The 24458-nt window shown below is 47.5% G+C and overlaps 1 protein-coding gene across 4 annotated transcripts in view; it reads right to left on the bottom strand.

Moving 5' to 3' along the window:
- The window catches only part of LOC142558596 (26S proteasome non-ATPase regulatory subunit 13-like), a 283634-nt gene that overhangs the window by 9503 nt on the left and 249673 nt on the right, over positions 1-24458 (bottom strand). For all 4 annotated transcript variants that reach the window (XM_075670747.1, XM_075670746.1, XM_075670749.1 and 1 more), the window contains one exon: positions 12296-12412. In XM_075670747.1, the coding sequence (XP_075526862.1) occupies positions 12296-12412 (117 nt within the window). The remainder of the gene's footprint in view (positions 1-12295; positions 12413-24458) is intronic.

Below are 24458 nucleotides of genomic sequence, written 5' to 3'. Positions count from 1 at the left end.
CTGCGCCAAAGCATCCACGTTGAGGCACTATTGGAGGCAAGCTCCACCAGTGGAAAAGCTGGCGCCACCGCCAGTGTGACGTGGCATGAAGGATCACGTGGACACAGCGGCCGCGTCGGCTGCTTCAAAAGCGCCGAAGAGAGCTGAAAATGAAAGCTTAATGTCCCACCTGCACTGTGGTTCTGATTAAGTGGTGAGGCTTTCCCGCCTTGGATGTCTGCTTGACAACATTTGAAAGCACTATATACTAGGTAGTGGCTGCCTTTGGAGGCATGGAGCATGGTAGGCTACTGCTCAGTGCCGCAGTGCAGGAAGTATGCAATGGAGGCCACTGTCAGCCTTATTCACACGTAGCCACAGGACAAGCTGTGTGAAGCTTGGCTTGCGAAACTTAGAACCAGCAAACAGCCATTGGCAACAACTCGAGTATGCAGCAAGCACAGACGTGAGGAAGATTTCTGCTACGGCGCCGGGACTGCCACGTTCGGTGAGTAGCACAAAACGCGCAGTGGGACGCTTGCCTGTGCTTGCTGCCCAGTTAATGTCATAAAATTTGGTCTATGAACCTGTTGATGCTAGATACTGGCAAGTTCACTGTAATGGAAAGGGAGTGGTAAGAACCACACTTAAAGAAGGGAATTGCACTAAAAAAAGACACGGACGAGTACGGACATGGACGATACCGATGGTAAGAACCACATTAAAAGAAACATGGCATATGGTCATGTTTGTGTTATGAATTAACGCACTAGGTTACGATACAGACGCAGCGGGAAATCACACGCTGCAAAATACCGGTAAACATTCAGTGCGATACAACTTGAGAAATAATATTGAAACATTCAAGAATTTAGAAAAAAAATTAAATAAAGGTAAATCGTTGCGACGGCACATCACAGTCGCCGTAGGCGTCGAAGTCTCTATAACGAAATTATTTCTGAACAGCTCTAATAGCGTCCATGCAACAATGGTCGCTTGTGTACTGTCAAATGCTCATATTCTGCTGCCTAAAGCTCACTGCACGGTGCGACAACGCGCTCACAGCAAAAGCGATACATTGTGCACGGACATACACGCAGATGCGCAGTCTGTCGCTGCGAACCTGTGCGATTGCTGCATTGAGGCTTAATTTTGTTATGCTCCATTTGGTTATACAGACAGCCCACTATAAGAACATATTTCACACAGTTTTCTCTCAGCGTTTGCCTACCTTTCATGCGAAAAACAGGTTCGGGAGACTCTATTGCAGCGATCGCGAGCAGTGGCGTTCATTGTATGTGTTCGGTAAACAGACAGTCTGTAAATGATTCTGTGCTTTCAGTTTGCCCAAGATTATTATTTCGACAGTAAGAAACTTCCCCCGTTTTGAGAGTACATACAGAAATGTCCAGGAGGGCTGCCGCATGGTGTTTTTACTGAGCGTCGTAAGCCAAACCAATGAGGAGCACGCCGTGTGATCCCTCATACTATGCAAGGGAGGCGCTTCCGACAGATGGCGACTCTGTAAGTCCTCGCCCCCAATATAAAGCCAGCAAAAATAACTATGTTCTTATTTATTTTTTCTACTCTGACTTGTGAGGACACATTGAGCCTCTTCAATATTTCTTGTTCTCATTAACCGCGGGCTGCCAGAGCCAGCCAGAGGTCATGCGTTTTTCACGTGTTGCCCTGACAACCGTACAGCGCACTTTGGTGCGCGTTCGTTTTTCTCTGGCCAAGTGGATTTTGGCCTCGCAGAGTTTTTGATGCTTTCTGGCTAGCCGACGAGAAAAAGAAGCAATGGTCGCTCAACATCGCCACTGCAGGGACTTGGCGGATTGTAATGCATTTGCTTGAGGGCATCACCTTCATTTCGATGTTATTGCAACCTCTCCGGAAAGTCTTTTGTCTCGCCAGTGTAGGATAAGGAGCAGCATGCATATGGTTCTGTGTACCAAGCGTCTCACATTTTCTTCTATATTCCTTCGGTAGCCACATTAGGTGCCCAAAGCAGACATTCCATTGTGGCCAACATGCTTTCGTTTACATTTCCTTTATTTCGGTGCCCCCGCCCCTCATAAAAAAAAAAAAAAAGACGTGGCGCAGCAAATCGTCGCATGGTGAAAGTTTGATTTGGTTACTTCTTCTTTTGACCCGCCCTGGTTGCTCAGTGGCTATGATGTTGGGCTGCTGACCACGAGGTCGCGGGATCGAATCCCGGCCATGGCTGCCGCATTTCAATGGGGGCGAAATGCAAAAGCATCTGTGTACTTAAATTAGGTGCCCGTTAAAGAACCCCAGGTGGCCGAAATTTCCGGAGTCCCCCACTACGGCGTGCCTCATAATCAGAAAGTGGTTTTGGCACGTAAAACCTCATAATTTTTTTTCTTCTTTTGCGGAGCGGAATGGGCCACGGCACTCTTCAGTTGCTGGACACACTTACTATATTGCTGCGAGAGCAATTATATGAACACTCAGGGCACATTCCTGTCGTCGTCGTCATGTTGCGTATGAAGTTCAAGGGCGATAACATCATCATTGCGCACTGCATGCCTTATGACTCCAGGAATTGATGGAAGTACAGATGATAGGAGTGCAGTCCAGCTGTTTTAAAAATCCTCCAGGTAGTTGAGTTAGACAAACCGAGCTGTGTGCCACGCTGCGCTTGCTAGCGTATGAATTGGCGGCCATGCAACACAAAAAGTTGGAGCGAACCTCATTATTTATGACTGAAGCTCTCTGCCTCTTTCCTGGGAAGCTTCTGGTTGGTTTGCATCAGCGACTCGTAGGTGTTGAGTATTGTCATCCGGCTCAGTCATGTACCCTGATGTCAGCTTCGAAATATTCTTGCAGCCTGCCATCTCTGTCCGCTTGCAGCTCCTAGGAAGAGGATCATGTCTGCTTTTTCCTCGTTGCAAAAAGGCATCACGAAATCGCTCATGCCTTAACAGCCAATGCACGATAGTCTGTCTATTGCTGTCTAGAAGTATAACCTACCCACCACCACCACGTCCATAAGTCGCTTTACGCAGCGAAATCGATAACGTTTGCTAGCTTACATCGAACAGCCAACGATTGCGTCACTGCCCTGTCGCTTTTTAAGCGGCAGCACACCTATGGCTATTTGTGCACAGAACGCTTGGGAGCAGTGCAATCACGACGCACAAGCAGGCATGTCAAGTGTTTTCTTTCTTATTTTTTTGCTGGCATCCACAGCGAGCTGAAAAACACTAGCACCTAACAGGTTGAATGACAGAAACTGTTTATTTGAATGTTTTGCAAACTGCTCTGCAACTTTCTAATTGGATTTGTTTTTCCTAGCTTCGTTGCTTGAGAAATTTGTTAATTAATCTTGACTAATTATCTGATTAAACAAAATACAAAAATAGCGTGACACACTGCATACAAAAGGGAGCAACATGCATTTGGTCAGGTTGTCAAAAGTGCATCGGCATATCTTTAAACTCTGGCTAAAGTTCTCTGAAACACCCTGTATAGTGCGCGTCAAGCAAGGCAAATAAACTTGTTGCACAATCACAGATCACAGAAATCTAATGCCGCCCCCCCCCCTTTTCCCTCCACTCGCTCCATGCATTGCGCGCGATGGAAGGGAGCACGCTTCCTCCCCACTTTTCTCCGTTGCGCACACAAGACACCATCGTCGGCTCACCCCCCCACCAAGCTTTCACTCGCACATCAGGCATGCGGCGCTCAATGACGATGTTATCTCCCTTGAACTTCATACGGAACATGACGACGACAGGAATGCGCCCTGAGTTCAGTTCAGTTTATTTTCCTTAAAGACCCCCGATTTCAGGGGTATTACATAAGGGGTGGGTAGAAGATTCGATTTAAGACTCGTTCAAGTAACGTTCAAGTACACATATATATACACATACATAGTATACATATTTAAGTATATTCACACACGTATACACACATATCAAAGACTATATATATAGACATACATACAAATATGTAAATACAAACAACATATATAAGGAAAAATCATGTACAATGTAGTTGGAGATGGTCAGTAACCTGTTGTAAAAATACAGATGGGCAGATTATGTCGACAATGGCAGCGGGGAGGCCGTTCCAGTCTGCCGCCATGCGAAGAAAAAACGAGGCTAAACAGATCGATGTTCGTGAGCGGAGTCGTGAAACCTGCAGCGAGTGGCTCGTCCGGTATGATATGCGCGCTGTGGGCGTGATATAGGGCGTTTGATGAAGGATAGGACTGTGAAAGAATTTGTGGTAAAGAAAGAGGGAAGCGATTTGCCGACGTAAAACGATGTCCGGAAGCCCAGATAGTGATTTCAGTGATGTGACGCTTATGTCATATGAGTACGACAACTAGATGAATCGAGCGGCGCGGTTTTGTACCGCTTCAAGAGCATCGATGAGATATGCTTGATGCGGATTCCAGACTGCTGAGGCGTATTCTAGTTTCGGTCGTACAAGTGATGTCTAGGCAAGTAATTTTACGTGATTTGGGGCTTTCCGCAAATGACGTTTTAGGAAACCTAAAGTTTTGTTAGAAGCTGAAATGATGGTATGCACATGTGTACGCCAGTTAAGGTCGTCTGATACAGTGACACCGAGGTATTTATAAGTGTCGGTTGATTCAAGAGCGAAATTATTAATTGTGTACGCAAACGTCCGAGGGTTATGGCTGCCGGTGAACGACATGCTTTTGCATTTGTTAGCGTTTAGTGTCATTAACCAAGTGGTACACCATTCTGAAATATTAGTAAGGTCACTTTGTAGGGTTATCTGATCCGAAGTGTTAAGTACGGTGCGGTAGATAACACAGTCATCCGCGAACATGTGCATATTACAAGATACATGCAAAGGCAAGTCGTTGATATAGATTAAGAATAGGAGTGGGCCAAGAACCGATACCGGGGGGATGCCCGACATTACTGGAACCGGAGTGGATAGGTGCTTATTTATAACAACGTACTGCGATCGATTAGTAAGAAATTCTGTAATCCATGTTAAGACAGTAGGATGTAAATTTAGCTGGGAGAGTTTCGCAACTAATCGTTGGTGAGGCACTTTATCAAACGCTTTAGCATAATCAAGAAAGATTGTGTCAGTCTGTATGTTACTATCGACGTTAGTGTGGATGTCATGTAGAAAAACTGTAAGCTGTGTTTCACATGACAACCCCTTATGGAAGCCATGTTGTAAAGGATGGAAAAAGTGATTACTGTCAAGGAAATTTATTACGTGAGAGTAGATCACATGCTCCATGATTTTACAGGGGACGCTTGTTAGAGAGATAGGGCGGTAATTAAGTGGGGAATTTCTGCTACCTGACTTGAAAACAGAAACGACCTTCCCTGTCCTCCAGTAGTCTGGAATGACTCCTGAAGAAAGTGACTGTGAAAAAATTAGGCTGAGATAAAGTGAGACGTTGTGCTTGGTGTTTTTCAAGATTTTGGTATTAATTTCGTTCATTCCAGCTGAAGATGACAATTTAATATTTTCTATTATGGATGAAATTCCATTTTCACGAAAATTTATCGTTGGCATGTCACAACGAAAGTCAAGCAAAGGTAAACATGCGGGTGCAGTCCCTTCATCAGAAAAGACAGTAGCAAACGTGGTGTTGAACAAGTTCGCACAGTCCACATCCGTAATCCCTTCGTTCACGTCACTGGTGAGTACGATTTCTCACGGTTCGTCGTCTTTCAGTGTTTTCCAAAACTGTTTGGGATTAGTTTTTAGTAGCTTGGGCAATTCTAAGTGGTAAAAAGAGTGCTTTGCTTGATGTATAGTAGAAAGGTAGTTTTTATCTGCTTCATAATATTTCTCCCGTGCTTTTGGTTGATCTCTAACCTTTGCAACCCAGAATAGATGTTTCTTTTTATTTTCAAGCCTTTATAATGTTTTCGTAAACCATGGTTTGTGACGACTGGCTCTGAAACTTATTTTAGGTACAAATTTATCGGTTAATTCCTTCAGCTTTTCTTTAAAACGTGTACAATTGACGTCAAGATTATGGTGGTTGAAAGTTGTCTCAAATGTGGGAAAAAATGTGCTAAGGTCCTCATTTATCGCTTCATAATCACCTTTCTCATACAGCTGTATCGTTTTCTTGTACATTTCGCACTTTGTTGGTCGAAAAGAAAAGCCGGCATGAATTACTTTGTGGTCGCTGATTTCATTGAGATAATGGACGTATGATAGGCTTTTGGGGTTGTTGGTTAATATTAGATCTAAGATATTGGATGTATCCTGTGAAACACGTGTTGCTTCAGAAACTAGCTGGGTCATGTTAAAATTGAGGCAGATATCGAGGAAGTTCCTGGCTTCGGTTAGTCCTGTCGAAGAACACAAATTGTCAGTGGGAAGTTATAATTGCCAAATAGTAGTATGTGTGTATTCGGGTGAGCAGCAATAAGCTGACACATGGTTTAAGCTGGCTGCAAAATTCGGAAGTTGTGTGGAGAGGTCTGTAACAAACGCCTAGTAGTATGGTGTGTGGGCGTGATTGGATAGTCACCCATAATATTTCCAGCTGTGACTGAATATTGATGACTGCACAAGACAATCGTTCATGGAATGCAATCAGTACACCACCACCGCGCGTAGATGCACAGTCATTGCGGTACACACGAAAGTTCTATAGGTCCGATAGCACTTCAGTATTACTCACGTCGTCAGTGAGCCACGTCTCGGTAAGTATTAGTAGATTACTGCTAGAGGACAACACAATGCTAGATATACGTTCACGTTTTTGAAGAAAACTGCAGACGTTAGTGTGAATCGCAGAAAAAGAAAGAGCATCGCTAGAGACAGCATATGCTCGGTTCTTTTCTTTCTTTTTTTGGTGCTTCGTCTGCTATGATAATTATTTGATGCTGTTTGTACTGTCGTCAAAAACGTAACGCTTTTTGTTCATATACAGAGTTTTGAAACGGACAGAAAATGGCTTGTTGCTTTTCGCAACAAAAGCAATCAGTTGTTTACGGGCACTTTGGACTGGGCGCGAGAAATCCTCACCGATGCCATAACTTGTCCCTGTAAGCATCCGGCCATTTGACAATATTGCAGCTTTGGTCTTGTGTAATGCAAGCTTTACTATTATGGGCCGGCAGCGACCAGCTGAGGGACGGCCGAGGCGATGCGCATGCTCTATATCCCTTGGTTACATGGTTAACTGTAAATTATCCCGGCAAAGGTTTGCGGCCAACTGCTCTGTTTCTGCGAATGCTTCCGAGGAGGTGCGGTTGGGGATGCCGTAGAAGATTAGGTTATTTCGCCTCGAACGGTTCTCAACGTCATCCATACGGGTTTCCAGCTCCGAAATTCGAGACGCAGTGCGCTCTATGCCAATCCGCATGATTTCAATTTCTTTCCACAGTGGTACCAATGCCTGATAATGATTTTCGAGATCTGTTAGTTTTTCGTTCAATTTACCTATTGTTTTGTCAGTATTGCCAAGTTGAGCTTTCAGGCCTTGTATTTCTGCAATTACCTGTGCTTGGCCGTTAGTCAGGTTACGCAATTCAGCAAGAAGGGCTTCAGTAGAAGGGCCAGGGTTAGATTCAATATCTCCAGCTTGGAGTAGTAGCGAGCGCATTACATCAACACATTCAGTAACAATAGTAACACAGTACCGTGGGCCGTCGAGTAGCATGTTAAGGTCGATGGTTCTTTGTCTTGCATTGCAGTTAGGTCTTGGCATCGGATCACAGCTGCATTGTATTGACCTGTGAGTGGAACGTTGCGTCATAAGGTCTTCTTTTGTTGGCATATTTTTTGTTTCTAGGCTTCATCAGGATGGCGGCATCACGTTGATATGTCGTCGAGATAGCTTTTTCGGCAGCGGTGGTGGAGGATCTTCGTCAGTTCGACAAACAGCAACCGCACCTTCATCGGTTGCTACATTTAGTTTTCCAGACATGGGCTGACAGACCGGCCCCAGGCTTGGCCAGTGCATGGTTGGCGCTGCGGCAGAAGGTAGCAGCCTGATGATGGCGAACGAGACAGCTGTCGAGGTAGTTGGCAATATCACGAGGGCATTCACCTCGCTGCAGGCATGGAGAATTGACGGCGAACCCTCATAGTCCCATTTCACGGTAGGGGCACCGGCAGTAGATGTTGCTCAATTTCTTAGGTATACAGTAGCCGACCGTTTGTTTGGACCTCACGGGGACTGCGGAAATGTCCGAATAAACAGGTGTCCGAAAAAGCAGATTAAGAAAAAAAAATGAAATCCTTTATTTCCACGCGCTTATTCGGGCTCGGTAGTAGGCTTGAAGAAATCGTGAATGAGCCGTTGCACGCTGTTCCGTTTACGCGCAGTCAGATAAGCCTGAATCTCGGAGAGGGTCGCACGGTCACTATAGACCTTTGCACTGAGGCTCCCACAGGCGCCACCATATTTGGACTACCGGCGCCGCCTAGCGTCTGCTTGGCGTTGATGCCATACTGGACTGTCGTTGCTCAGCCTAAGCCGGCTGAGCGCTGCTGTTGCTATCAACAAACCTACCTAAAAACGTTAGTTGCTATCATATCTGTGTTTCTTGGTATCTTCGGCCTTCACAGTCGTCTTGCCACTTTCGTGCTATTCTCACCACTGCCAAGAGGCATTGGCTATGCGTCGACTCGGAAACTTCCCCGCCAGCAGCGGCCGTATACTACTGCGCGCGACTGCCGAATGGCGAAGCGTCAGCTCAGCCCTGCAGCTGCTTTCACCTATGATTCTCCGTGTCTTAAGTCTCCTCAGCATCGTTTTGGACCTTTAGTGCAAGTATCACCAGTGTTGAGAGGTGTCGCTTTACGAATTAAGGTGAATTCTTTCCTGTTTTAAGCGCCCGTGGCTGCGAATCAGTCCGTGCGATGCAGAACAGCGTCGACGTCAGCCACTGTCGACTAGCCGCCTGGGGCACCCGTCCATATCGGGCACCCATCGTAATATTTTCATATTTACAACCCATCTAAATATTAGGGGATGGCGATGGAGACACACACACAGCGCACCTTGCCTTCCTCGCGTATCTGAGCAGAAGCATCGGCTCTGGATTCTCAGGTGTCCGCTTCCCATCGATAAAATGAATCGAGCAGACGCGCGACAACTCCGTATAGGGATGAATCCCTTACGATTTGCAGCGCTAATCCAGCGATGCTTCAGTACCGCTTCGGCAGGAAACCGAGACAACAGGTACATGTTGCAGCCGCAGTCCTCTAGCAGAACATTGTGCGTGCTGCACTGCACTTTTCTTGCTGCATTGCGCTTCTTCTGGTTGTTCAAACAACCATACACAGCGCAATGCTGCCCGGAGGTTCACATAGCCTGTGCGGATAAGCTTAAAATCGCGAAAACGTCGTGCAGTCAATGCGGAACTGCGCGCGTGACAGTCCAGCAAGATAGGGCAACTATGAGACGCTAGCTACTCTCGCCACCGGGGTCCTGATATCTGTTTCTGACTCTCTGGTTCGAGGCTTCCGGTGCAAAGGTCTATAGGTGGCTGAAAGCACAGTCACTGTTTGTGCACGCTCCGCATGCGACGGCAGCGTAGCACATTGTGCGTCATCTTACGACTCGGAGTCACCGTCTGGCGGTGCAGCAGAAACCTGACGAATGATCTCGCTGTCGTCGAGTTCTGCGCATGTCAGTACAGCAGTGCCAGCACCTGTGAAACTGTCAAATGAGACGGTGTCCGGAATCGCAATGCAACCACTGCGCAGGTCTCGGCAGAACATTTTCCACGTCAGTAGGGAGCACATTGGAAGGCGACAAATCTTAGGCCTCCCGGCACCCGCTTACCGGCATTCCCCAGTGAAGTCTGCGCGGGCACTGTCGGCGCCATTGGACACTTGACGCGGTGTTTCCACACGCCGCGTTGGATCACCGAAACCTTGACACAGCACACAAAGCAAACACCACCGTGCCGACACCAGTCGCACAAACGAAAAACATAGCCTGCTCGCAGCGTCCTGCGCGAAGAAACTAATCAGCTGCTGGATTGTCTTGACATGGCTTACTAAGCTAAAACTGTAACTGCTGTAGAGCCACTCTATCAAACCAGGCAGAAACGATGATGATGAGCGGAGATTTCCAGTAGCGCCACTTCTTGGGGCAGCAAGGAGGCTCTGTTCAAAACAAAAATGGCGTTCAGCAAGTCGAACTATGCGCCGGTCATAGTCGGTGCATGATGCTCTCGATCGAGTTGGCTCAAGAAGTGTCCGAAAAATCAGACGAGAGGTTGCAACGTGCCCGAACTTTCAGCAGTTGTTATACATTATGATCTATGGGGGGAGTGGCGGTGCCGCGAAGCTGACCGAATAATCGGGCATGTCTGAATTTTTGGAGTCCGGAAAATCGGTCGGCGACTGTACTTGATTGTGGCACGAAATACGTTTTGTGAAAAGGGGCAGAAATTATTTTTCTGTCCCTTTCCTAGGTATACTTGATTGTGGCGCGAAATAAATTTCGTGAAAAGGGACGAAGGCAAAGGCCTTGTCAGGAAACATACGTTTCCTTTTGCCCCGCCTCGTGGACATACCTACAACATTGCATTTATGTCTGAAATAAAGATTGGTTGATTGATTATGTGGTCTGGGCACTCTGGCCAGATCGATGAGTATAAAGAAGAGCACGCGACAATAAACATCAGTCTTGCCGTGTCAGCTTCATGCTGTTAGTCATCAATCGACATGACTCATACAAATTCATGCAGGTAACCTAATAAGTTTTTTTTTTTTTTGTCTACACAAAGGGTTTTCGTGCTGTGCATTTTTCTGACTATTTTCCAGTGTACGCCAAGACATAAAAATCGGTCGACAACTGTAATTTTGTCTATCTGTAGCTATGTTATGACAACGAATATATACTGATTGACCACGTTGCATGCAAGCATATGTTCCATGAATACTGCATACTGCTTCCACAGACACCCTTACCTGGTATCAATTGTCACTTACAATGCATACATAGACAAGGGACAAAAAAAGGACGATGAAGACAAGCGCTGATTTCCAACCACGGAGCAAGAAACATTTAGGAGTGGAAACTCCGCTGTTTGCGGCGACCAGAACAAGTAACAAGCCCGCGGAGCCGTTATCATGCTGGCGGCGCCTGGCGGCCTGGAAAGAAATTACCGCCGTTGAGAGCGCGCAGGAGCCGTCTGCCCGGGCGCTGCATTTTTTTTTTTTTCGCTGCAGCTTCTCCGACGCGCCGCATGCCGCCGCCACTGTATACGGCTCCGTCGGCACATACAACAATTGTGACCTTATCTGGTCGCCCGAGCTCGCTCGCGCTGACGGGAGTTTCCCCTCCTAAATGTCTTACTCCATGCTTCCAACTGATCTTTATTTTGGGAACGAAACATATATATACTGAGACACCAAGACAAAAGCGCCCTCTACAAAGCATCAACCTGACATGAGTATGCATTCAAAATTCATGACCTAAGATGAACGAGAGCGCATGTGCGACCTTAGAAAAACCAGTTCTTTGTCTGTTAATGCAATTGATGGCTTGCTACCTGAGTCACCATCAGCAATCGCTGCTGCTTCAATGATAAGTCGGGTGCATTCATTAGAATGCCTAGCTAAGATAGTGGTTTCTTCAAAAAGCGGGATACAGCCGCATTGAGCGCAATGAACACCTAGAAACCCTTCCCGCCCTTTATTGTTGTGTTCTTGTAACCTAACGTTAAGACATCTACCTGTCTGCCCTACATAAGACCGACCGCATTTCCAAGGTATCTTATACACAACACCTTTCGAACAAACTGTATACTTTTTTCTATGATTAATACTGCAAATCCGGCAGGAAGGGTTTCCAGGTGTTCATTGCGCACAATGCGGCTGTATCCCGCTTTTTGAAGAAACCACTATCTTAGCTAGGCATTCTAATGAATGCACCCGACTTATCATTGAAGCAGCAGCGATTGCTGATGGTGACTCAGGTAGCAAGCCATCAATTGCATTAACAGACAAAGAACTGGTTTTTCTGAGGTCGCACATGCGCTCTCGTTCATCTTAGGTCATGAATTTTGAATGCATACTCATGTCGGGTTGATGCTTTGTAGAGGGCACTTTTGTCTTGGTGCCTCAGCATATATATATATATATATATATATATATATATATATATATATATATATATATATATATATATATATATACATATATATGTTTCTTTCCCAAAATGAAAATCAGTTGGAAGTCAGTGCTTGTCTTCGTCGTCCTTTTTTTTTTTTTTTGTCCCTCGTCTACGTATGCGCTGTAAGTGATAATTGATACCCATGGAATACCAACTAGCCCGTACCCAAACCTTGCTTTAAACCCTTACCTGGTCGCGTGAGAGCACCCGTGGCTGCACCCACTGCATGTGCACCTGTCCATCCACCTGGTCGATGGTGCCTCGCACTAGGCCCAGGGACAGCGCCTTCATCACCAGCACCTCCACCTGCATCACACGTCAACGGTGGTCAGACATCACCAAACACATTGTGGCCTTGCTTCAATGAGAATGGTCATATGACACAGGTCAAAAGCAACACAGGCAACTCTCCGCTTTTTCTTTAACAGGTTGCAGGTGATAGGTGATCAGAACAAATGACACAATGAGCATGTGCACCCCAGAAAGAATTCTTGCGTACATGGCATGAAATGATGTGGAACAGCACCTGCCTGCCTTGACCCCCCCCCCCATCTCAAAACAATTCCCATATGTGCAACATATGTGGTCCAAGAGCCTTTTTAATATTCGTGTTATGAGACACAGGCTGCCTGTGTTTGTTTTAATTGTCCTGGGTTGGTAACCCTACAATCTGAAGGTCAACACAAAATTTCAGCTTGCCTCATGCGTTGTTGCATAGACATATTTGTAAACTAAAAGCTCTATACATCCCGACAGTAAATTTACTGTTGATTCTGCACCTGCATGGAGACTAGACAAATGTGAAACACTTCGGTAGCTTATTTACACCATGTTAGCTTATGTTCCAATAGTTCTTCAATATGCCATGCAAGTTAAGATTCAGTTGACAGTTTTAGTGGCAATTTTTGCAATGTTGGAGCAAAATTTAGAGGAAATTTAGCAACATCTTGGTGCCAGTTTAGTAACCCACCCCCAAAATATATGGCAACATTGCTGTCAGGAACAAATAATCGAAGAGGCCCACTGGAAATTATGGCAGCTGTCAGAGCACGCACAGGCAACACTGTGATGCTGTTGCCAGATTTGGTCCAACAGGTCTCTCCGGTGACAGCAGCAGAGCTGTGTAGCTTGTCTTAATGTGGTTTAAATTACTATATATTTACGCCTTTTACGTGCAGGCGTAACTGGCCAGCTTGTGAAATCGGCGGTGTTTGTCTGAAGCTGCGAAGCAAGCGAACGAGGAAGGTGTCTAGGCCTGCATGCTGGCTCCGGTTTGTCTGCAAATTTTGTCTGCACATTTAATTAGCACGGTGGGCAACCACAACAAAGAAATCAGACAATAAAAATTGTTAAGCGCCCTTCATACTCTTCAAACACTTTGAACAAAAAGTCTGACGCGCATATACCTAAAATTGCACTGCTGAAGTGTTTGCTGTTAATAGATAATGAAAAAAATTATGAAGAACCAACCCCGTTTACTATTCAAGAATACGTTAAGCATGCATAGAGAGGAGGTTATTTGTGGCGCTATATTGCACTCTGCTATGGGGGGTGCTCCCCTTTACCACCATGCCTTACCTGTATGCGGAAACCAAGCGGTACTTCGTGTGCCACTTCCTCAACCAACATGTTCGCAACTCTGTGCAGTGCCTGCCACTGCCTCTGATGACAGACGCTGCAACCAGCGGCGCAGTGTCTCAACGACAGCATCTCAAAGCGCTAGGAGGACGATGACGAAGAAGCGCTCGTCCCTAGTCACAGATCGGCTCCGTAATGCTAGCCAATTACGCAGTACTAATTACCTTGAACCAAAGTTTCGCTTGCACCAATGTGTCTGTGAAGGCGAGCGGCATCGACCGATACCAGCTGACCACAGAGGTGCGTTTTTCTTTGCCACATTTCGTGACTACTTCTACTGCCGCCGTGCGAAGGATTGCTAGGCTTAGGCATGTTCCGCGGACGCTAGGCCCAACACCATCGCACCGACAGCGGCCTGCTGTACTCCTCGGTGGCTGCCGCTCGAAGAGCGAAGAAGCCCGAAGAGCAACGGTGACGACAAGATCGAAGACATCGACTCGTGGACGGCCGAAATCACCAAGAGCGTACGCGACGCAACCAAAGAAATTGAAACGGGCGCGGAGATAGATAAAGTAGACAGCCGGCTTGCGCATCTCATCGAAGCCAAATAGTCGACACTCAATCGCTGGAAGAAACAACGGCTTAACTGCAGACTCAGAAAGAAGGTGGCGAAGCTAAACCGAGCGATCGAGGATCACTGCTGCGCGCTCTGCACGCAACAGTGGAACCAGATTTGCAACGCGGCAGATGGGCAGATGCATAGCGGGAAGACATAGAACCTGCTGCGGCACCTGCTCAACGAAACCAAGACCAAGTTGCATCAAAGAGACAGACTCGCCAGGCTCATACATTGGGCGGTCTCAGTACACGGCGCCAATGAAGTCACCAGGCGCCCATTAACGATAAATACCTGCCAACTACACCCACCGAACAACAGGCGCCGTACAGCGGCCTACCTAACGCGAAGCTCAATCGTGACATTGACGTCGAGGAGGTACGCACGGCCCTGCACGACTTCAACAGCCGGTCGGCAGCCGGCCCGGACCTCGTCACGAACAAGGCGCTCAAGAACCTCGACGAAGGCTCGATTGAAAATCTCGCCAAATACCAACAAGTGCTGGAGAGCAGGCGCATTGCCAAAGCTGTGGAAGACAGCCAAGACCATCCTGATCCCCAAGCTGGCGAAGCCGCCGGACACGGATAACCTCCGGCCCATCTCGCTCACGTCCTGCGTGGGCAAAGTGCTGGAGCACGTCCTGCTCAACAGGTGGCAAGACTACCTGGAACGAGAAGGGCTGTACCCGGCCACTTTGATCGGCTTTAGACAGCACCTCAGCACGCAGGACGCGATGCTGCAGCTCAAATACCAAATCATTAACAATGGCGGCAGCGCCCATGACAACAAAGCAGTCCTAAGGCTTGACCTGCAGAGCGCCTTAAATAAGGTGAAACCCTCGGCGATTCTGTCCCAAGTCTCCACGCTCAACATGGGCGAAAGATCCTGCAACTACATCAAGGACTGCTTCATGGACAGGACCGCCGAGCTACGAGCAGGCGACCTACAGACGCAAGAGAAAAAGCTCGGGAGCACCAGCACACCACAGGGATCGGTCGTTTCGCAGATGCTGTTCAACCTGGTAATGATTGGAGTGGCCAAAAAGCTCGCGGACATCGAAAACGTCAGGCACACCATCTATGCGGATGATATCACGCTGTGGCTGACCGGTGGCAGCAACGCCCACATCGAGGGCGCGCTGCAAGCCGCCGTCGACGTAATGGAAGATCAGCTGGAAGGCACCGGACTGAGATGTTCGTAGAGCAAATCGGAGCTTCTCATACTCTCACCTACCAAAAACAGCAGAAGCAAGACCAGACAACGCGGAAACGAAAAAAATCAAAATCGTGACCAAACCCAGCAACGTGATCCCCGAGGTCGGCAAAATTATGATCCTAGGCATGGTCATCGAAAAGCACGGAAGAAATGGCGAAACCATCACTGGTCTCACGGCAAAAGCAGCCAACGCGATTTGACTCCTTAAACGTGTCCCTTCCCTGAAGGCTGGCATGAGAGAGGAGAGCCTTATTAGGCTCGTCCAATCCTTCATCATCAGCCACGTCACGTACGTTGCAGCCTACCACAGATGGCTGCAACACGAACGTAACGAAATCAATGTGCTCATCAGAAGAGTGTACAAGATGGCGCTGGGCCTGTTCGAGTCCACGAGTACGACCCGCTTGTTACAACTCGGGATACACAATACGCTTGAAGAAATAGCTGAAGGGCAACGCACCTCTCAAGTGGAGCGGCTGTCCAAGACTAAAGCTGGGAGGAAGATACTGGATGATCTGGGAATAGGATGCTTGAACGAGGTGGAGATGAAGCTCCCTGTCCCCGTCCCCGAAGACCAGAATCGACCCCATACCGAAGGACATGAATCCCCAGTTCAACAAGGAAAGAAGAGCGGTGAGCGCAAAGGCTCTCATCGACCAGCATGCCAACGACAAACACGCACGGTACGTGGACGCGGCCGAATACCAACAGAACGCCTTTGCAGCGGTCGTCATAGAGGCATCGACCGGCGCCACGAGGACGGCAACGAGCGTGGGAAGCGCCAGAGCGGAACAAGGGGAGGAGGTAGCCATCGCCCTGGCCATCGCCGACGCATGCTGCTACACGGTGCTGAATGACTCGAGACAGGCGGTGCAAAACTTCGCCAAAGGCCAAATCTGCAGGGAGGCTGAGCGCGTACTGCGAGCGGCCAAACTACAAGACAGAAAAGTAAGACTCAAGTGGTTCCCGGCGCACGCGGGCGACGTGTTGCAACGCAATGAGAACCACAATGAGACGGCACACGCAACGGCGTGAGCGCTAACTAACCGGGCCCCGGCGACAGACCGTCCGACATGGTTCAGAACCAAGGACCGCATAACGGATTACAATGAAATCACGAAGGCCTACTGCCTGGCTCGCAGGACTCGCTCACTCCCGCACCCGAGGCTGAGTCAAGCGGAACTCTCTCTAGCCTCACGCCGTAGAGTACCACGTCTTAACCTTTATCATAAATTTTTTCATTCTTTGCCTTTTGACAACCTGTACATAAAAAGAGCACATCGCATTGCCCACACCAGTCACTCTAACACAGTATATCTTCCAAAAGCCCATACCGTTACTTTTCAGCAATAATTTTTTCTGCGCACAACACGAGACTGGAATGGCCTGCCCGCCGAAGTCGCCACTATCATCGACCCACTTGCATTCAAGCGACTCATCGGAAATATCCCTTTGTAATTTGTATTATCTATCTTTGTCACTAACTCCCCACTCCCTCATGTAATGTCTCAACAGAGACCTTTGAGGAAATAAATAAATACTACTGAGACAGCTCCAGACCAGATCGCTACCGAACCCGAGACTGATGCATCTCATGTACCCCGAGAGATATCCGACCGATAAGTGCAGAGTCTGCCGGAGGGAGACGGCAGATTACATGCATATCTTGTGGGATTGCGTTAAAAATCCAGAAGAGGCAAAATCCAGAACGCTCCCACCGTGGCTTAAAGGGACACTAAAGGTTACTATTAAGTCAACGTGGACTGTTGAAATACCATCACAGAAACCTCGAAACGCTTGTTTCGTGCCAAGGAGAGACTTATTTTAAGAGAAAATGCGTTCTGAAGCGTCCGCGTACCTCTAGTGCAGTTCAAATCGCCCGCCCTCCGATCGAGGAGTACTGACATCACGGTCTCATAGTGACGTTGCGCCATCGGTGAGTAGAACGGCGTCCGCAGACGGCGCTACGGCTTTTCTGCGCAAAACGCGAACGCGCGGCCAGAAACAGAGCCAAGACAGAGCCGACAGCAGAGCGAAAGCGGGAGTATGGTGGCTAGCGGAAGGAGAAACGAATTACGTCCCACATTACGTCCCACGGCACACGGAGAGTCCGCTTTCGTTAAACTATAGGCTGCGGCGAGCTCGCAGCGTGGTCGGCGTGGTCTATGAGAAGCGACGAGCCTTTTCGCACTCGCAACAGGGCATAAAATTGTGCGAATCGACGCAAAACTCGGCCTAGAAACGTGCTTCGCCACAGCCAGGGCTCAATACGACCCAAGCTGGCACGACCCAGATGTCGTTTCCCGCACCGCCACCAGGTGCCGCTACTATACCTCAAACTCCAGCGCAAGACGCCCATAAGCTGGTACTTCATTCTATGACGCTAACTTCGACGCTCGTCGCTATGGACCCTGACACCGACAGATTGGCTCGCGATGGTGGGCTCAACTTCAGCGATTTAAGCACCGACGAGCGCGACCTGCTGCTGAGGGCTCGCACTGCCGGCGTCGTTGCGTACTACGACGGCGGCCTCGAGACACCGGCTCTCCGGAGCGGGAAAGCAACGAGGGCTTCCCACGACATCACATGGACGTGGCATTCTCGCTGCTTGTTCCAAATGAAAGTTTCGCGAGTCAGCAGAACCCTCACAGCACGACGCGATAACGAAACTACTGAAACTCCAAAGCGTGCGTGGTGCAGAGTCGAGCGCGCAGAGTCGAGCGAAAACGAAACCTTTCGAACACCCATATTACTGAAGGGCAACGTCAAAATGTTATTTTTTCTTAGAATCGAATAGACGTAGACAAGTAGCATTTTTTTCCGTCTTATAATCGAATGAAATGATATTTTTAATACGAGTAGTTGAGTATTAGTAACACAAATTATGAGGAGTCCTTTTGTCATCGGGCTAGTACCGGAATGTCGCTGGGGGGTCTCAAATCGTGTCATGCATTTACCTCAATTTCTCGGTTACTAAAGCTCTGTTCGCGATTATATTGACGCCTTAGACGTTCTAGAACATTGCTCTACCACTTTAACTTGAGTTTCTGGTAACCTTTAATGTCCCTTTAAGGCAGCCGCGAAGAGCTACGACCGAGACAAACAGCTCTGGGCCGTCCAGCAGGTCCTCGGGGCGCTCGAAAGGCAGGGACCCAGCGAGCCGGCAACGGCGAGCGGAGACCCGCGCCGAGTAACGGCGACTTCGTAGATGACGTAGGCCCTCGTCGGAGCGCACGAGCTCCCAACTGCAGGCACAAATAAAGTTGGCTCCAATCCAATCCAATCAAAGCGCTAGTTGTAAAGAGGGAAGAATGCTTGCCTGTGTGTGATGACACCACGCTAGGTAATTTAGATAGTAAGCGAATGTTTCCAAAGAGGCCTCCTACCCCGGTGGCTGCTGTGTATGGCGCAGCTGTGCGAGGCCTGTCTTGAATACGATCTGCGATGCGGACAGTACATGTGCACTATAGCACCTATATGCTTGCCCGTCACCCGCGCTCACAAAGTGAAATGTCACTGAAACTTTTTCATTTTGTTATTTAAAGATGAGATGCTGCATTTACAATGCATGCTACATGGTTGTACAGTACAGGTACGTCAAATTATAGATGGACAGCTGCTAGAACTCAAGTGCTATCACACCCGCCATCCTCCCTGAACTGCTCAATAAGTTTTTTTGTGAAAATACAACCGATTGGCACACCAAATTGCTCAGCACTACTCACTTATCCATTTCTATTATGCAGCTTCTTTTTATAAAAATTCATCCGGAAATTGCTTAGGCAGTGTCATCATTATCAGCCTATTTTTATGTCCACTGCAGGACGAAGACCTCTCCCTGAGATCTCTACCGTATTTACTCGCATAATGATCACACTTTTTTGTCAAAAAATTTACGAAAATTCAGGGGTGCGATCATTACGTGGGTTAAATACCCCACGGAAAGAAAATCTTTTTTTCATCCTGTGTTTGCTGCAGGATGACAACAGGTCAAGGAACAGGTGGCTGCCGCTGTAACAGTGCGGGACACCCAAACAAAAATGGCGGCCGGTGAAGCAAGCCAAACGCGCTGAACGCGATTTCTTTTCTTCTTGGGAGTACATTACGTGCATTGAAACAGTTTCTTCCATATCAGTAATGAATAATATTGTTAATATCGGCAAGTTTGCAGCAATAATGTAGCCATGTCCACTTTGAGGGGACAGAAATAGATGGGCAGGCTTAGCTGCCAGAGACATAGAAACACAAGGCGGGCATGCTGCGGAAACTGCGGAATTTGTCTTCACTACTATCCTAATACGGCAGGTTTCCGTGAAGGGTGGGCGAATATCTTACCTGTGTTACAAGCGTCGGCATATGAATAGGGTACACTTCTAATGTATCAGTGTAAATGTGGCTACTATCGTTGCCGCTCGCGATTTGTTGCGTGCCCACGAGTGCCGACGAGAAGAATCGAAAGGCGCCCTTTTGTTGTTCTTGAACACAACCATTATACAGCCTACACATAATAAAGGCAAGTTTGGTTGTAGCTTTTTTTTTTTTTTTCTTGGAAGTGCAGAAAGTGATGAAAGGAATGAAATCGGCATCTGCTAAAGAATGTTTGGTGCGTACAGACTGCTTGGTTTGTCTTGAAGAGTCGTTCGCGTAGCATTCGACAGATGGTAAGCCCGATCATTATTAGCTAGGCTTGGCATACAATATATCGCTGCGGCAAGCTCGGGGTACGATCATTACACAGGAAAGAAAAAAAAAATCGAATTTTGATGCCAAAATCCAGGGGTGCGATTATTACGCGAGTGCGATCATCATGCGAGTAAACACGGTAATTACCCATCTTGTGCTAGCTGATTTGAACATGAGCCTGCAAATTTCCTCATTTCATCACTCCCCCAGTTTTCTGCCTGCACTCAACTGTGCTTCCCTTCCCCTTGGCACCCATTCTGTAAATCTAATGGTCCACCTGTTATCTACCCTAGGCATTACATGGCCTGCCCAGCTCAATTTTTTTCTCTTCGCGCAAACTAAAATATTGGCTATCCTCGTTTGCTCTCTGATCCACATCGCTCTCTTCCTGTTTCTTAATGTTACACCTAACATTTTTCATTCCATCACTCTTTGCGTGGCCTTTAACTTGTTCTCGAGCTTCTTTGTTAACCTCCATTTCTGCCCCATATGTTAGCACCGGTAGAATGAAATAATGATACACTTTCCTTTTAAATGAGAGTGATAAGCTCCCAGTCAGGATTTGGTAATGACTGCTGTATGCACTCCAACCCATTTTTATTCTTCCATTTAAGTTTACTTGTCATGATCAGGGTCTCCTGTGAATAATTCAACAAGATAAGCATATTCCTATAGACTCTAGAGCCCGACTGGCGATCCTAAATTCATGTTCCCTTGCCAGGCTACAACCCCGCTCTTGTACTTTCATGGTTAAGGTTAGCAAGAGCTGCAGTACGAGGCAAGTTCAACTTGGAGCCAGTGTCTGGCTGCCGCGGCACTGCATGTGAAGTGGCCCGACCACATAACATGCTTCAGGACATGATGAATCGCAGCCTATCTTCCTTTCTTTATGCAAATCGATGCTATCAGAATTGAGGTGACAAAAGGAAATGAGACCACTCCACACTGATCAATCGAGGCACAGCTTCTTCGCAATTCACAAATGCTTTAAACAAGCACTGCACCCACTCTTTATGCAGGAGAGTTTTGATACTGGGGCCCTCAGGTTAACGTCTACAGAGTACCCGGCCTCATCATTCACAGCTGTTGCTACAACCTTGTATAGAAAAATTATGAAACTGCAAGGGACGCGGAAGACACTGAATCATAAAAAAAACTGAAGCAATGCCATATTTACATGACCTGTCTCACAACCTAAAGCATGTGGCCACAAGGAGTGGCATACACTGGTGTTTTCTGTGTTTACCAAACTGGCAAGGAAAGCATATTTAGCGCCAGCAAACAAGGACAGAAGGGAGACAGCACCACCAATGCGCTAATATCAACAACTTGATTTTCAGGAAACACACCTATTTAACTCATACACAGTGGCGCCACCTCATCCAAATCTTAACCATCCAAAAAAGCCATCTCCTTATGTAACAAGTGGACCGAAGGGGCCCTAACTCACGTACACTATTTTGACAGATAGCCTGAGCCTCAATAATCTCTCGCACATCTTTATCTTTGTGCTTCAAAAAAACCCGGCAGGATCCATACACCGGCACACAGCCGCATTCCTGACAGTGAGTTGACAGATGACCGTATTGCTTATTTTTCACGTTTAGGCTATGTTCCCATAATCGGTCATTAAGACGCCTTCCTGTCTGTCCGATGTATTTTTTCCCACAGAACAGCGGGAGCTCATAAACAACAGTTTCTACAGAGCTTTACGATGAGTCGTAGACCATCCGACAGCTGGCTTACGGTTGTGGGGATGGGTGACTCTCGTGCATCCCCTGATATCTTATTTTCCTGCATAGCTCCCGTCTCCTGCAATACAGCTTCGCCGCGTGGCCTGGGGCCCGCGGCAGTCAGTGCGGTTGAAGCGCAGTACGAGAGATGGCGCGAGTGTTGCGCTGCTAACGCCACCTACCGGCAGGGTTACTTGGGCGCGAAAAGTAGAAAGCTCTTCCTCTTGGGTTGTGGGTCGGCGAGAGCCACGGACGTCCCTCGCGTGCTTCGATCCATGCTTCTGCGAGACCGTCTCGCGTGGCCTTCTTTAAAGAAGAACGCGCCACCGTTCGCGTGACCGTACGCGCGAACGACCAGGTGTTGGGATCCAGCATGGGGTGAACATATTCGCTCGTTATCCGGTTGCGGTGAGTCGGACTTCTAGATTCGTTGCACACCCATCGGCATGTTTTGTGGATAGCAACTCGGCTAGCAAAAAATTTAATTAAATTATGGGGTTCTACGTTCCAAAACCACTTTCTGATTATGAGGCACGCCGTAGTGGAGGACTCCGGAAATTTCGACCACCTGGAGTTCTTTACCGTGCACATAAATCTAAAAGTACACTGGTGCTTTCGCATTTTGCCCCCATCGAAATGCGGCCGCCGTGGCCGGGATTCAATCCCGCGACATCGTGCTCAGCAGCCTAACGCCATAGCCACTGAGTAACCACGGCGGGTAACTCGGCTAGAAGGCATTAATCTATAAAAGGTGCAATAAATGCCCTTGTGATTGTTTGCACTACTCTGTTGTCGTTCCTTTGTCCCAAGAGCACGGGTGGGAACCCCACATGGTACAGGTCCGTTAATTGACATATTTTTGCCAGCTTTTCTGGCACTAAAAAGACCACTTTTGTGTCCACCCTAACTTGGCTTGGAAAATGGCTTATTCAGCCATTTTCTTAAGACTATGTGCAGTGCTATGCAGGTAGGGCACTACCGCTACCTTCCCTCTGCGTTCTGTCCGTTGATTTGCCGCATCCTGAATTGTGCTGTCTGACCCGCACCTTTTTAGCAGCCCCTCTACGACCGAAACGTGCATCGATTCCGGAAACCCTGCCGCTGATAACCTTCCCGACTGATCCATAAGATCTTATGGTGGCACGATTTCTTTAAGGCATTTCCAAAGCACAGGTTGGCAATGCTCCTCTTGAGGAACTTCTAGTGGGCTGACCGACACGGCAACAGGGGCTTATTAGTTCTACGTTTATACTCCCAACACATGTGCCGTTCCCCGAACTCAAGCTGAATAAGAAACGCAGCATGTTATCGGTCGACTCTTCAATCGTGAGAGTAAGCGGGCTAAGGCCTGCAGAAAAAACTTCGTAAAGCTTGCCTACTGTAGAATGTGCATCTGGTTCGAAAAGGACTTGATAGTCATCAACATACGTGACAACTTTAATCACACTGTGCTCCGATAAGGTATGCAACATGTTTTTGTTATGGTGAGCTAAAAAAATGTGCCTTAGTATAGGCGCCAAACATGAACCAATGCAAACCCCCTGCTTTTGAATGAATATTTCGTCATTACATACATTACATTACATTCGTCGAGTGAAGGTAGCAACTAAGCATACCACAAGGTAAAGCAAACCGATGTATCTCTGAAGGGGTCGATGTGGTCTCGTGCAACACACCGATGGTCTCATGTGTACTGGTAACATGCGCAACTTCGTTCTTGAGGCAGAACTGACTGCTTTTTGCCAGCAGACAAGGAAGGTGATTTTAATACGAAAGCCTGCTCTGCGATTGCCTCTGTGTTCGACGAGTGTAGCAATGTATCTCTTAGAAAAATCAAGCTAGAAGCAAAGCGTCTTTGCAAAAGGGCACACCTTAGTCAGTTGGTTCGTGAAATTGACAACGCGAAGTCTGGTTGCCTTCGAATCATGTTTAGTATGAAGACACACAAACCCGATTGCCCATTAAGGATAATAGTTTCAGAAACCGGGTCATGGGAAAAAAAGTTTGCTTTTTTCTTGCAAGAAAAGCTCAGCATTCTTAATAGTGACGACCAATTTTTGTTAAAAGCGCTGCAGAAATCATGGATTTCCTGAAAGAAAATTCTGACAGAAGCTTATCAGCTTGCTCCTTTGACATAAAGGAATTGTACTACTCCTTGGCTGAAAAGAAACTACAGTCGAACCCGGCTATATTGAATTCGCAGAAAAACGCCTATCATGTGATATAGAGCATAATTCAATATAAGCCTGCTAAATAATTGGATGTCATAAAAGCACATACCATTTATAAAATCACTTTATTGATGAAACTGGCTCGTCTACCACTGATTCGTCAACAGCTTCCGGAAATTCTGACAGCTCGCTTCAAATTTCGGCAACACCGGCAACAGCTTCGTCACATTCATCAGAATTTAGTCATTACCTAGCACGCGGAAGCCGGCATGGCTGAAGCAATTTCGGATGAACCACTCGTACACGGCCGTGCGTACACGTCGGGCGCCACGGGCACCGGGGTCGCGAGTTTGGAC

Source organism: Dermacentor variabilis, chromosome 9, assembly GCF_050947875.1.
Source record: "Dermacentor variabilis isolate Ectoservices chromosome 9, ASM5094787v1, whole genome shotgun sequence".
Classification (NCBI taxonomy): Eukaryota; Metazoa; Arthropoda; class Arachnida; order Ixodida; family Ixodidae; genus Dermacentor; species Dermacentor variabilis.
This window is presented reverse-complemented; position numbering and strand designations above follow the sequence as displayed.